Source organism: Oncorhynchus masou, chromosome 22 (genome assembly GCF_036934945.1).
Source record: "Oncorhynchus masou masou isolate Uvic2021 chromosome 22, UVic_Omas_1.1, whole genome shotgun sequence".
Lineage (NCBI taxonomy): Eukaryota > Metazoa > Chordata > Actinopteri > Salmoniformes > Salmonidae > Oncorhynchus > Oncorhynchus masou.
In genome coordinates, this window is record NC_088233.1 from 6723578 (window position 1) to 6739662 (window position 16085).

Below are 16085 nucleotides of genomic sequence, written 5' to 3' on the forward strand. Positions count from 1 at the left end.
TACTCAGGCCTCTCCTTCTGGATCACGCACTACCTTTCCGGTCCATCTCCGCTGGCCCGGTTCATCTGCTTCCTGCAGTGCCTTGATAGACTCTGGGGCGGAGGGCTGTTTTATGGACGAGACCTGGGCTCGGGAACATGACATTCCTCTCAGACAGTTAGGGGAGCCCACGGCCTTGTTCGCTTTAGATGGCAGTTCTCTCCCCAAGATTCAGCGTGAGACGCTGCCTTTAACCCTCACTGTCTCTGGTAATCATAGCGAAACCATTTCTTTTTTAATTTTTTGTTCACCTTTTACACCTGTTGTTTTGGGTCATCCCTGGCTAGTGCGCCATAACCCTTCTATTAATTGGTCTAGTAATACTATCCTATCCTGGAATGTTTCTTGTCATGTGACCTGTTTAATGTCTGCTATCCCTCCTGTTTCCTCTGTCTCTTCTTCACAGGAGGAGCCTGGCGATTTGACAGGGGTGCCGGAGGAGTATCACGATCTGCGCACGGTGTTCAGTCGTTCCAAGGCCACTTCTCTCCCTCCACACCGGTCGTATGACTGTAGTATTGATCTCCTTCCGGGAACTACTCTCCCGGGGTAGATTATACTCTCTGTCGGCTCCCGAACGTAAGGCTCTCGAGGATTATTTGTCGGTTTCGCTCGACGCCGGTACCATAGTCTCCTCCTCCTCTCCCGCCGGAGCGGGGTTTTTTTTTGTTCAGAAGAAGGACGGGTCCCTGCGCCCATGCGTGGATTATCGAGGGCTGAATGACATAACAGTTAAGAATCGTTATCCGCTTCCTCTTATGTCTTCAGCCTTCGAGATCCTGCAGGGAGCCAGGTTTTTCACCAAATTGGACCTTCGTAACGCCTACCATCTCGTGCGCATCAGGGAGGGGACGAGTGGAAGACGGCGTTTAACACTCCGTTAGGGCACTTTGAATACCGGGTTCTTCCTTTCGGCCTCGTTAACGCTCCAGCTGTCTTTCAGGCACTAGTTAACGACGTCCTGAGAGACATGCTGAACATTTTTGTTTTCGTTTACATGGACGATATCCTGATTTTTTCACCGTCTCTCTCGATTCATGTTCAGCACGTGCGACGCGTCCTCCAGCGCCTTTTGGAGAACTGTCTTTATGTGAAGGCTGAGAAGTGCACTTTTCATGCCGCCTCTGTCCCTTTTCTCGGTTCCGTTATTTCCGCTGAGGGCATTAAGATGGATCCCGCTAAGGTCCAGGCTGTCATTGATTGGCCCGTTCCTAAGTCACGCGTCGAGCTGCAGCGCTTTCTGGGCTTCGCTAATTTCTATCGTCGTTTCATCCGTAATTTCGGTCAGGTGGCAGCTCCCCTCACAGCCCTTACTTCTGTTAAGACGTGCTTTAAGTGGTCCGTTTCCGCCCAGGGAGCTTTTGATCTTCTTAAGAATCGTTTTACATCCGCACCTATTCTTGTTACACCTGACATCTCTAGTCAGTTTGTTGTTGAGGTTGACGCGTCAGAGGTGGGCGTGGGAGCCATTCTTTCTCAGCGCTCTCTCTCTGACGGCAAGGTCCATCCTTGCGCGTTTTTCTCTCATCGCTTATCGCCGTCAGAACGTAACTATGATGTTGGTAATCGCGAACTGCTCGCCATCCGCTTAGCCCTAGGCGAATGGCGACAGTGGTTGGAGGGGCGACCGTTCCTTTTGTCGTTTGGACTGACCATAGGAACCTTGAGTACATCCGTTCAGCCAAACGACTTAATGCGCGTCAGGCTCGTTGGGCTCTGTTTTTCGCTCGTTTCGAGTTTGTTATTTCTTATCGTCCGGGCTCAAAAACACCAAGCCTGATGCTTTATCTCGTCTCTTCAGTTCTTCTGAGGTCTCCACCGACCCCGAGGGGATTCTCCCTGACGGGCGTGTCGTCGGGTTGACTGTCTGGGGAATTGAGAGGCAGGTAAAGCAAGCACTCGCTCACACTCCGTCGCCGCGAGCTTGTCCTAGGAACCTTCTGTTCGTTCCCGTTCCTACTCGTCCGGCCGTTCTTCAGTGGGCCCACTCTGCCAAGTTAGCCGGCCACCCCGGCGTTCGGGGTACGCTCGCTTCCATTCGCCAGCGTTTCTGGTGGCCCACTCGGGAACGTGACGCGCGTCGATTTGTCGCCGCTTGTTCGGTCTGCGCGCAGACTAAATCTGGGAACTCTCCTCCTGCCGGCCGTCTCAGACCGCTTCCCATTCCCTCTCGACCGTGGTCTCACATCGCTTTAGATTTTATCACCGGACTGCCTTCATCAGCGGGGAAGACAGTTATTCTTACGGTTATCGATAGATTCTCTAAGGCGGCTCATTTCATTCCTCTCGCTAAGCTCCCTTCTGCTAAGGAGACGGCTCAGATCATTATCGAGAATGTTTTCCGAATTCATGGCCTTCCGTCTGACGTCGTTTCCGACAGAGGCCCGCAGTTCACGTCTCAATTTTGGAGGGAGTTTTGCCGTTTGATTGGGGCTTCCGTCAGTCTCTCGTCCGGCTTTCATCCCCAGTCTAACGGTCAAGCCGAACGGGCCAATCAGACTGTTGGTCGCATTTTACGCAGTCTTTCTTTTCGTAACCCTGCGTCTTGGTCAGAACAGCTCCCCTGGGCAGAGTACGCCCACAACTCGCTTCCCTCGTCTGCTACCGGTCTATCTCCTTTTCAGAGTAGCCTCGGGTACCAGCCTCCGCTGTTCTCATCTCAGCTCGCCGAGTCCTGCGTTCCCTCCGCTCAGGCTTTTGTCCAGCGTTGCGAGCGCACCTGGAAGGGGGTCAGGTCGGCACTTTGCCGTAATAGGACGCAGACTGTGAGGGCCGCTAATAAGCGTAGGACCAAGAGTCCTAGATATTGTTGCGGTCAGAGAGTATGGCTCTCCACTCAGAACCTTCCCCTTAAGACAGCTTCTCGCAAGTTGGCCCCGCGGTTCATTGGTCCGTTCCGTATTTCTCAGGTCATTAATCCTGTCGCAGTGCGACTTCTTCTCCAGCGCTATCTTCGTCGCGTTCACCCGGTCTTCCATGTCTCCTGTGTTAAGCCCGTTCTTCGCGCCCCCGCTCGTCCCTCCCCCCATCCTTGTCGAGGCGCACCCATCTACAGGGTTCGTAAGATTTTGGACATGCGCCCTCGGGGCCGTGGTCATCAGTACCTAGTGGATTGGGAGGGGTACGGTCCTGAGGAGAGGAGTTGGGTTCCCTCTCGGGACGTGCTGGACCGTTCGCTGATCGATGATTTCCTCCGTTGCCGCCAGGTTTCCTCCTCGAGTGCGCCAGGAGGCGCTCGGTGAGTGGGGGGTACTGTCATGTCTTGTTATGTCTGTTCCTGTCCTTTCTCTTCACTCTGTCTCTCTCTGCTGGTCTTTTTAGGTTACCTTCTCTGTCTCTCATTCTTCAGCTGTTCTACATCTCCCCTAACTAGCTCATTCACTCTTTCCCACCTGTTCTCTCTTCCCCCTCTGATTAGGTCTCTATTTCTCTCTCTGTTCCTGCTACTTTCAGTGTCTGATTCTTGTTTGTGTTTTTGATGCCAGAAGCAAGCTGTCGTCCCGTTTGCTTCCACCTTGTCCTATCCTGTCGGAGTCTGCCTGGCAGGTGCATCCTGCATTATACTAACGTTCTTTTTGTTCCATTGACTACGTTGGAAGAGGATTTATGCCATTCCTGTTTTTCATTAAAGAACTCTGTTTTCTGTTAAAACCGCTTTTGGGTCTTCACTCAAGTACATAACACTGTATACTGGGAGAACTGTCTTAATAGTGCACTGTATACTGGGAGAACTGTCTCAATAGTGCACTGTATACTGGGAGAACTGTCTCAATAGTGCACTGTATACTGGGAGAACTGTCTCAATAGTGCACTGTATTCTGGGAGAACTGTCTCAATAGTGCACTGTATTCTGGGAGAACTGTCTCAATAGTGCACTGTATTCTGGGAGAACTGTCTCAATAGTGCACTGTATTCTGGGAGAACTGTCTCAACAGTGCACTGTATTCTGGGAGAACTGTCTCAATAGTGCACTGTATACTGGGAGAACTGTCTCAATGATTCACTGTATACTGGGAGAACTGTCTCAATAGTGCACTGTATACTGGGAGAACTGTCTCAATAGTGCACTGTATACTGGGAGAACTGTCTCAATAGTGCACTGTATACTGGGAGAACTGTCTCAATAGTGCACTGTATACTGGGAGAACTGTCTCAATAGTGCACTGTATTCTGGGAGAACTGTCTCAATAGTGCACTGTATTCTGGGAGAACTGTCTAAATAGTGCACTGTATTCTGGGAGAACTGTCTCAATAGTGCACTGTATTCTGGGAGAACTGTCTAAATAGTGCACTGTATTCTGGGAGAACTGTCTCAATAGTGCACTGTATTCTGGGAGAACTGTCTAAATAGTGCACTGTATTCTGGGAGAACTATCTCAATAGTGCAATGTATACTGGGAGAACTGTCTCAATGATTTACTGTATACTGGGAGAACTGTCTCAATAGTGCACTGTATTCTGGGAGAACTGTCTCAATAGTACACTGTATACTGGGAGAACTGTCTCAATGATTCACTGTATACTGGGAGAACTGTCTCAATAGTGCACTGTATATTGGGAGGACTGTCAACAATGATTCACTGTACTGGGAGAACTGTCAACAATGATGCACTGTATACTGAGAGAACTGTCAACAATGATTCACTGTATACTGGGAGGACTGTCAACAATGATTCACTGTATACTGGGAGGACTGTCAACAATGATTCACTGTATACTGGGAGGACTGTCAACAATGATTCACTGTATACTGGGAGAACTGTCTCAATTGATTCACTTGAAATACAGACTTACATACATTCAACATGTATATCGGAATGGGCTTAGATTTGTCAGTTCCTTTATGAAATACATTGAATTTTACATAGTTGGAGAACCTCATTTCACCATGTAAATCTTTCAGTTGCATCACATTTTGCGATTTCATTTTCATGGAATCTCTGTATAAAGCATGACAAGTTCATAGTATCTGTACAAGCACTCCATGTCACACACTAATGATGTCGAATTTACGTACCTGTAATATGAGCAGCACTAGGAAGTATGCATTAGCTGCTCTCTGGAACTGTTCGAACAGATTGATGGGCAGGAAGGTGAAGACATTGTACTTGCAGGTTCTGATGTGATTGTCCTTTTGGGGGGGGGGGGCGCAAATATAGAATGGTCAATACCATCTACATCATGACAGTATCATTGGTACACTGTGATAACATGTGCTTTGTGTTCTCACTTACAGCATATGCAAACTTTTCATTGTAGTCCCTGTCATTGGCTCTCACATGTCGTTCTTCCTCTAGATGAAAACAGTGTACAGTATATGACAACCACAGCATATTAGACAATTGTAGGACTCTACTTAGAATGTTTACATATTTTTTTGTTGTACGTTGAATTATAGAATGTTGAGAATTGACACTGAAGTCTGTAAAGGCTAAGAGTATATAACCACTGATTGTCTCCAAGACAGGACACACCGTTGCTTCCCACCAAGCATATCCCCTTTAGGCACCACCCCAACAACCACCACCACCCTCACCACCACCAACAACAACCACCACCACCCTCACCACCACCAACAGCAACTCCACCAACAACAACCACCACCACCAACAGCAACTCCACCAACAACAACCACCACCACCAACAGCAACTCCACCAACAACAACCACCACCACCAACAGCAACTCCACCAACAACAACCACCACCACCAACAGCAACTCCACCAACAACAACCACCACCACCAACAACAACAACTCCACCACCAACAACAACTCCACCACCAACAACAACTCCACCAACAACAACCACCACCACCAACAGCAACTCCACCAACAACAACCACCACCACCAACAGCAACTCCACCAACAACAACCACCACCACCAACAGCAACTCCACCACCAACAGCAACTCCACCACCAACAACAACACCAACAACAACAACCACCACCACCAACAGCAACTCCACCAACAACAACCACCACCACCAACAGCAACTCCACCACCAACAGCAACTCCACCACCAACAACAACAACATAACCAACAACAACACCAACAGCAACTCCACCAACAACAACCACCACCACCAACAGCAACTCCACCAACAACAACCACCACCACCAACAGCAACTCCACCAACAACAACCACCACCACCAACAGCAACTCCACCACCAACAGCAACTCCACCACCAACAACAACACCAACAACAACTCCACCACCAACAACAACCACCACCACCAACAACAGCTCCACCACCAACAACAACTCCACCAACAACAACCACCACCACCAACAACAGCTCCACCACCAACAACAACAACAACTCCACCACCAACAACAACAACAACTCCACCACCTACAACAACTCCACCACCAACAACAACTACACCACTACCAACAGCAACTCCACCACCAACAACAACTCCACCACCAACAACAACAACAACTCCACCAACAACAACAACTCCACCACCACCAACAACTCCACCAACAACAACAACTCCACCACCAAAAACAACAACTCCACCACCAACAACCACCACCACCAACAGCAACTCCACCACCAACAACAACTCCACCACCAACAACAACTCCACCACCAATAACCACCACCACCAACAGCAACTCCACCAACAACAACAGCTCCACCACCAACAACAACTCCACCACCAACAACAACTCCACCAACAACAACAACAACAGCTCCACCACCAACAACAACTCCACCAAAAACAACCACCACCACCAACAACAACAACTCCACCACCAACAACAACTCCACCACCAACAACAACTCCATAACCAACAACAACTCCATAACCAACAACAACTCCATCACCAACAACAACTCCACCACCACCAACTGCAACTCAACCACCAACAACAACTCCACCACCAACAACTCCACCACCAACAACAACTCCATCACCAACAACAACTCCATCACCAACAACAACTCCACCACCAACAACAACTCCACCACCAACATCAACTCCACCACCACCACCAACAACAACTCCACCACCAACAACAACAACAACTCCACCACCAACAACAACTCCACCACCACCAACAACAACAACTCCACCACCAACAACAACTCCACCACCAAAAACAACAACAACTCCACCACCAACAACAACTCCACCACCAACAACAACTCCTCCACCAACAACAACTCCACCACAACCATCAAGAACAACAACACCACCACCACCCAGCAAGATAGCTTTACCTTGTCCAGCATCTTTCCCACGTGAGCTCCAGCATCCCCTCCGTGGTATTAACATCCACAACCATTTCTCCGCCATTTCTTTCCCCAGCTGTCATTCTTTGCAGGAACAAGGTCAGAAAATAGCCATTGTGAATAGGCCGATATTGACTCCAGATGTTCACTTTACAATGTCCCTGTTAAAACACAGTAGGTCCAGTTCTCATCCAGACGAACCGGGGACCTTCTGCCCGACACACTGACGTACTCATACCCGTTTAGAGAAAAATAAGTTTTAGTAGGTCATTTCTCCCACTGATACCTTCCTGGGTAGGCATGTGGAACCTGTCTCCACTTGCCCTCTTTAGTGAAACGGAGTCTTTTCATCTGCACTAACAGACCCAGCCCCGGAATGTACTGTACCTCAGGGCTAAGAAATTGACAGTCGACTGCAGGGGAACAAATTCATTATACACTGTAGCCAAATGATGCCTCATTTTGGTTCGTAAACACCCTTAATAATCTACCTAACAACTCATAAAGAAAGGACACACAAAAAAAAAAACACAGATCCGGGTGGGCACAGACCAAAATCCACAATCGCCCCTTTAACGGGGTTAAATCTGCAGTTCAAACAACAACAACAACAACGACGACGCCCGTCACCCTTTCACTGTTTTAGTGATGGAGTTGGAGGACATAATGCCAATCCATGACATCAACAGTATAGTTTGAACCATGTTTTTTGGGGGGGCTCTACAGTGTTTGTTTACAATTACATTGTTTACCAACAATGGAGATAAAAAATAATAATAATTAAAAAGCATATATTTTGGTTTTCGAAGGTTGAACAAAAAACCATGAGACATTTATATGTTCCATTCTTCCAGAATCAATGGGTATACAGCACAACCATCAACAACAACAACAACAGCAGCACAACCATCATCAACAACAACAACAACAACAGCACAACTATCAACAACAACAACAACAGCACAACCATCAACAACAACAACAACAACAGCACAACCATCAACAACAACAACAACAACAACAACAACAGCACAACCAACAACTCCACCACCAACAACAACTCCACCAACAACAACAACTCCACCACCACCAACAACAACAACAACGCCACCAACAACAACAACAACAACTTCACCAACAACAACAACAACTCCACCAACAACAACAACTCCACCAACAACAACAACTCCACCAACAACAACAACAACAACAACAACTCCACCACCAACAACAACTCCACCACCAACAACAACTCCACCACTAACAACAACTCCACCACCAACAACAACTCCACCACAACCATCAACAACAAAAACGACTCCACCAACAACAACAACTCCACCACCAACAACAACTCCACCACCAACAACAACTCCACCAACAACAACAACAACAACAACAACAACGCCACCAACAACAACAACAACTCCACCAACAACAACAACAACAACTCCACCAACAACAACAACAACTCCACCAACAACAACAACAACAACAACTCCACCACCAACAACAACAACAACTCCACCAACAACAACAACAACAACTCCACCACCAACAGGATAGGATAAGTAATCCTTCTCACCCCCCCAACAAATGATTTAGATGCACTATTGTAAAGTGGCTGTTCCACTGGATGTCAGAAGGTGAATTCACCAATTTGTAAGTCGCTCTGGATAAGAGCGTCTGCTAAATATATAATAATAATATATAATAATAATATATCCCATTTAGAGAAATGACTTAAATGTAATGTAAATGTAACAACAACTCCACCACCAACAACAACTCCACCACAACCATCAACAACAAAAACAACTCCACCAACAACAACAACTCCACCACCAACAACAACTCCACCACCAACAACAACTCCACCACCAACAACAACAACAACAACGCCACCAACAACAACAACAACTCCACCAACAACAACAACAACAACTCCACCAACAAAAACAACAACTCCACCACCAACAACAACAACAACTCCACCAACAACAACAACAACAACTCCACCAACAACAACAACAACTCCACCACCAACAACAACAACAACAACTCCACCACCACCACCACCAACAACAACAACTCCACCAACAACAACAACACCAACTCCACCAACAACAACAACAACAACAACTCCACCAACAACAACAACAACAACTCCACCAACAACAACAACAACAACAACAACTCCACCACCAACAACTCCACCAACAACAACAACAACTCCACCACCAACAACAACAACTCCACCAACAACAACAACAACTCCACCAACAACAACAACTCCACCAACAACAACAACAACAACTCCACCAACAACAACAACAACAACAACTCCACCAACAACAACAACAACAACTACACCACCACCACCAACAACAACAACAACAACTCCACCAACAACAACAACAACAACTCCACCAACAACAACAACAACTCCACCAACAACAACTCCACCACCAACAACAACTCCACCACCAACAACAACTCCACCACCAACAACAACTCCACCAACAACAACAACAACAACTACACCACCACCAACAACTCCACCACCAACAACAACAACAACTCCACCAACAACAACAACAACAACAACTCCACCACCAACAACAACAACAACTCCACCAACAACAACTCCACCACCAACAACTCCACCACCAACAACAACAACAACTCCACCACCAACAACAACAACAACTCCACCAACAACAACAACAACAACTCCACCACCAACAACTCCACCACCAACAACAACAACAACAACTCCACCACCAACAATAACAACAACTCCACCACCACCAACAACAACAACAACAACTCCAACCACCACCAACAACAACAACTCCACCACCAACAAAAATACTTGTTCTCACCACTCACCATTAAAAAGTCTAAGAATGGATGTAGAGATCGTAGATTACCACTTTTAAACAAAGTGTGTACATCCCGACCACAACAAAGCCACTAAGTAGATGCCTGACTTTACAGCTTTGGTTCACATCAACCAAGCAGGACTCAAACCTACAAACGGTGTTTGAAGAAAAGGGTGAATCATTCCTAAATGTTACAGAATGGCTCACTTCAGAGAATAAGAACACACACACACACAACACACACACACACACACACACATAGTGTAACCAGAGAGGCCCTCTCATTCAACACCTAGACATCCTCATAGTATCCATTGCTGTGAAGATTAATAATTTAAGATTCTCCTTTTGTTGATTTGACCTGAAGCCTCTGCTCTGTTTACCCATTTAGTTACAGACCTTTGTTTAAATACTAGCTGGGCTACCCAAAATTGCCCCCTCCCCCCCCCACCACCACCACCACCACCACCCACATGCCCTTTTAGTAAATTTAGTAAATGCTCAAAATAAGTATTTGAAATATTTCAAATAATATTTTAACCCAGGTCATTTGGTTACTCTACAGTTATTACATTGGCTGGGAAGCTGCAACTGATCAAAGTATTATTCAGATGAAAACTATACAAACAGTGGAAACCAACCATCAATACGGGATCCCATTCACATTTTCATTAAAGACAATTCCGTTTTCAGGTTTGAAACGATCCCGTCATGGTCAGTAACACGGGCCCCCTTTTTGTCATACATGTTGTTTTCTGTGGTACTATTATATCAGACCCCATAAAGATGTAAGACATAGCCTCCTCATCGCGCCTCACAAGCACATCCGACGCTGGGGATCATAAATTACCCCCGATCCTAACATTATCCTTAATGGTTTCCCTAGGGATTCCTCCAAGCCTATTTGCATCCCGTTAATCAATATAGCGAGTGCCACCGGACCAGTAACACTGTAAAACCAATTAGGATCATCTAGCCGTCCATCATATTGACCCCCATCTATGATCATGTTCTCTGTAATAACCAATGCTTTATATATATATATATATACACTAGATGACTAATAGGGGGCGCTGTGTTGAAGCCACCGTGACTCCATCTTTGAACTCCCCGATCGGTATAAAAAAAAAAATTTTGTAAGCTATAGAAACGCATTTATTAATGTCAACATTCGTTTTTTGCCAAATGTAATCTATTACAGACAACTTCATGTATAAGTTTAAATTATAATTATGTGAGCTAAACATACAAATGAAACACGAAAAAACATATATTTTTTTAAATTCCTCAAAGTATCATTTAAAAAAAAAAAAGATTACTAATGTTATTGTCCCCACTACAAAAAAAAAGACTAAACACATGTAATTTTGTCCTTTAAACATGTAATTGAAATACTATAGAATTCCATTATTTCCTGTGAAGGACTTCTCCTACTGGGGAATGCCAATATGGCCAACTGGTGGCTTCAAAGCCTCTCAATGGCCAATACATATCATCAGCAATCTAGGGTTTATATACATTGTTGGTTTTAACACAGAGAACATCAAACAGCAGCGGAATTTTATACCACTACATAGATAGGCTATATAATACCTGTATAATATATAGGTTTAGATAGGCTATATAATACCTGCAGGTTCCACCTTCCCCTTCATCCCACTGCTTAGTCTTCTCCAAATTGAACCAGGAAATAGTTGAGTTCCAATGTCCAACCAGTTTGGAGGATAATCCAGGTAGAGGATTGTGAATACATGAACACATTGTGTTGGGGTGAGATGCCTCTGGGTGGGTGAGTAGGGAAGCAACGATCCGTGGGTCTCACAAGGTCACAGAGCACTAGCTCCACGTCACAGGCAGATACTCATTACAAGGTAACACACACGAACACACACACATCAACTCAAAAGAGGGCATATTGCTTCACTTTATCTCCCTTGACCAGAACACTGTATCATAAAATACATTCACATATATCACTGACTCTCCTGTTTCTCAAATACTGAGCCTACATCTTAAATGACACCCTATTCCCTATATAGTGCACTACTTTAGACCAGGGCCCTATAGAACCCTATTCCCTATATAGTGCACTACTTTTGACCAGAGCCTTATAGAACCCTACTCCTTATATAGTGCACTACTTTAGACCAGAGTCCCTGTAGAACCCTATTCCCTATATAGTGCACTACTTTAGACCAGAGTCCCTATAGAACCCTATTCCCTATATAGTGCACTACTTTAGACCAGAGTCCCTATAGAACCCTATTCCCTATATAGTGCACTACTTTTGACCAGAGCCTTATGGAACCCTATTCCCTATATAGTGCACTACTTTCGACCAGAGCCCTATAGAACCCTATTCCCTATATATAGTGCACTACTTTAGACCAGAGCCTTATATGGGTACTGTTTAAAATAGTGCACTAAATAAGGAATATGGCACCATTCGGGATGCATTCTGAATAAATATATTAAGCTGTTTCTGAGCTTGATCTCTTTTCTACACAAAAGATAATGGAACTAGACACAAGAGATAATGTAACTAGACACAAGAGATAATGGAACTAGACACAAGAGACAATGAAGCTAAACACAAGAGACAATGGAACTAGACACAAGAGACAATGGAACTAGACACAAGAGACAATGGAACTAGACACAAGAGACAATGGAACTAGACACAAGAGACAATGAAGCTAAACACAAGAGACAATGGAACTAGACAAAGAGATAATGGAACTAGACACAAGAGATAATGGAACTAGACACAAGAGACAATGGAACTAGACAAAGAGATAATGGATAACTAGACAGTCTCCCGATGTCTCTCCGGTATTAGCGTCACTATTCTATCCAAAAGGAATGTTTACTGTGTGATACCTGCAATGAAATCCTGTTCAGGGACATTGGTCCTTTGCGATAACTGTAATTTCTAACACACTAAAGAGGTGCAAAATAAAGAGTAACAGACACATGCAGTTGTTCTTACCGATGTAGATGCCTCTGTTAGAACATGATGCCATTGTGTAAGGGGACCTCCCGCTGTAGCCGAGGGTTTTCCTGGAAAACATGGAGCAAAGGACTTCGTTACCCCCTGTATGGTCCTGGTCCACCCCACAGCCCCCTGTATGGTCCTGTTCCACCCCACAGCCCCCTGTATGGTCCTGTTCCACCCCACAGACCCCTGTATGGTCCTGTTCCACCCCACAGCCCCCTGTATGGTCCACCCCACAGTCCCCTGTATGGTCCCACCCCACAGCCCCCTGTATGGTCCACCCCACAGACCCCTGTATGGTCCTGGTCCACCCCAGACCACAGTTGGTCCTGGTCCACCCCTGTATGGTTCTGGTCCACCCAGCCCCTGTATGGTTCTGGTCCACCCCACAGACCCACCCCACAGCCCCCTGTATGGTTCTGGTCCACCCCACAGACCCCTGTATGGTCCTGTTCCACCCCACAGTCCCCTGTATGGTCCTGGTCCACCCCACAGTCCCCTGTATGGTCCTGGTTCCACCCCACAGACCCCTGTATGGTCCTGGTCCAACCCACAGACCCCTGTATGGTCCTGGTCCACCCCACAGACCCCTGTATGGTCCTGGTCCACCCCACAGACCCTGTATGGTTCTGGTCCACCCCACAGACCCTGTATGGTCCTGTTCCACCCCACCCCCTGTAGGTCCCCAACCCACAGCCCCCTGTATGGTCCTGGTCCACCCCACAGACCCCTGTATGGTTCCCACCCCACAGCCCCTGTTCCACCCCACAGACCCCTGTATGGTCCTGGTCCATCCCCCCACACCCCCTGTATGGTTCTGATCCCCCCACAGCCACCTGTATGGTCCTGGTCCACCCCACAGACCCCTGTATGGTCCTAATCCACCCCCTGGTCCACCCCACAGACCCCACCCCACAGATGGTTCTGGTCCACCCCACAGACCCCTGTATGTCCCCCACAGACCCCTGTATGGTCCTGGTCCACCCCACAGACCCTGTATGGTTCTGGTCCACCGACAGCCCACTGGTCCACCCCACAGACCCCTGTATGGTCCTGTTCCACCCCACAGACCCCTATATGGTCCTGTTCCACCCCACAGACCCCTGCGATGCAGCCCACAGAAAATTCTCAGCAACAAAAGCGTGTTCAAATTAAGATCCTACATCTGTTTAGGAAGAGGCAATACTCTATTGTTATAGAATATTACCAATTGGTGAGATAAATACAGACAATTGGACATTGTTAGTGTAAATAAGAATACAGGCAGCAAAAGCTGCAGGGGATGGTTGATCACTAAGAAAGGCTTGGGCATTGTTACTATACTGCTCACCAGGCAGTTTCCCTCAGAGCTGCTCACTGAAACCTAATAGGCTCCCTGCTTTCTTCAGTACAGTACACAGATCTCTGCCGGGAATACTTCTGAGACACAGGGCTTGGTCTGCTGATGTCAGCACCATGCACAGCAAACAGGTAAACACAAAGTCTAACTGCTAGCTCTTATGTACCGTTATGTTTTTGTTTCCCTCTCTCAATGATGAACCCATAGAATAAACAAACTTCAACGGCTAATTTAGTCATTTTAATAGGATCTCTGTTTCGGTCACTTTGCTCCCTCCCCATGATATTCTACTGTGATGTAGCCCACTGAAGGAAAAACAATAACGAAAAGGTTGTAATTTATATATTCTCCCAAAGTTGAAACAACACCTGAACTTATGAACATACCATAACCGTGTTCAGTGTGTATCACTTAGAAAAAATGATACAGTGGAGACCCGATCAAGGTGGCTGAAATGAGCAATGGGTGAAAGGCTTTGAGGATTCCATCTTGTAAATGCTTTTTGAACTTGTTCACGGGTGCTACAGTAAGTAACTCACCTTGCAAACCGTTATTACAGGAGGCCTACATTCGAGACGTGTATAGTGATTTGTAACGTTGACTGAGTGATCGTAACATCAGCGACACATTCAGGCGTTCTTAGCCGTGCATATCTATGCAAATGTCATGGCAGAGTTGAAAGATTTCAACTTGACCATGATCGATACCGTGTATTCACTAATCATGACAATAACTGAATGTAAATTGTAATGCTTTTTTTTTACTCACCGACAACATCGTCCATTCAGTTGGAGACAGTGGGAATCATCGGTAAGGCGAACGAGGAAAATGTAGGCGCATCTGCAGCTCTGGAGAATCTGTGCGCTTCTCTCCCTCGCTCTCTCCGCGCTTCTCTCCCTCGCTCTCTCCTCGTTTCTCTCCCTCGCTCTCTCCGCGCTTCTCTCCCTCGCTCTCTCCTCGTTTCTCTCACTCGCTCTCTCCGCGCTTCTCTCCCTCGCTCTCTCCGCGTTTCTCGCACTCGCTTTCTCCGCGCTTCTCTCCTGTATGCTCTCTCCGCGCTTCTCTCCCCCTCGCTCTCTCCGCGCTTCTCTCCCTCGCTCTCTCCGCGTTTCTCTCACTCGCTCTCTCCGCGTTTCTCTCACTCGCTCTCTCCGCGTTTCTCTCACTCGCTCTCTCCGCGCTTCTCTCCCTCGCTCTCTCCGCGCTTCTCTCCCTCGCTCTCTCCGCGCTTCTCTCACTCGCTCTCTCCGCTCCCTCTCTCTCTCACTGCTTCCGTCTCTCTCTCTCTCTCTTTCTCACTCTCACTGCCTGTATCCCTCTCTCTCTCTCCTCTCTCTCTCTGCCTGTCTCTCTCTCTCTGCCTATTTCCCTCTCTCTCTGTCTCTCTCTACTCAGTGTCGCATTCAAGCCTTATGTTATGAAGCAGAACCAATGATCGACAAAATAATTGTCATTCTCAAATGTGAGAACTTCTCTCACAAATAATAAATAACATAATAACAGTCGTGTATTTAGATATAGTAACAGTCATGTATTTAGATATAATAACAGTCATGTTTTTAGTAGAAGATTAAATA

At 46.5% G+C, this 16085-nt stretch overlaps 1 protein-coding gene and 1 pseudogene across 2 annotated transcripts in view; one reads left to right on the forward strand and one right to left on the reverse strand.

Moving 5' to 3' along the window:
* Window positions 1-15492, reverse strand: part of atp8b4 (ATPase phospholipid transporting 8B4) — a 62021-nt gene extending 46529 nt beyond the window's left edge. Inside the window, exons 1-4 of one of the 2 annotated variants that reach the window (XM_064929165.1) lie at window positions 15277-15492; window positions 13164-13234; window positions 5274-5332; window positions 5057-5170 (exon numbers count right to left, since the gene is read on the reverse strand). In XM_064929165.1, coding sequence (XP_064785237.1) covers window positions 5057-5170; window positions 5274-5332; window positions 13164-13197 — 207 coding nt within the window. In that variant the 5' untranslated portion in view covers window positions 13198-13234; window positions 15277-15492. Of the gene's footprint in view, window positions 1-5056; window positions 5171-5273; window positions 5333-7277; window positions 7603-13163; window positions 13235-15276 lie in introns of those variants that run through there. The other variant, XM_064929164.1, reaches the window with a different exon arrangement.
* Window positions 8287-9779, forward strand: LOC135509745 (GATA zinc finger domain-containing protein 10-like; annotated as a pseudogene).
* Window positions 15493-16085: the final 593 nt, after the last annotated feature.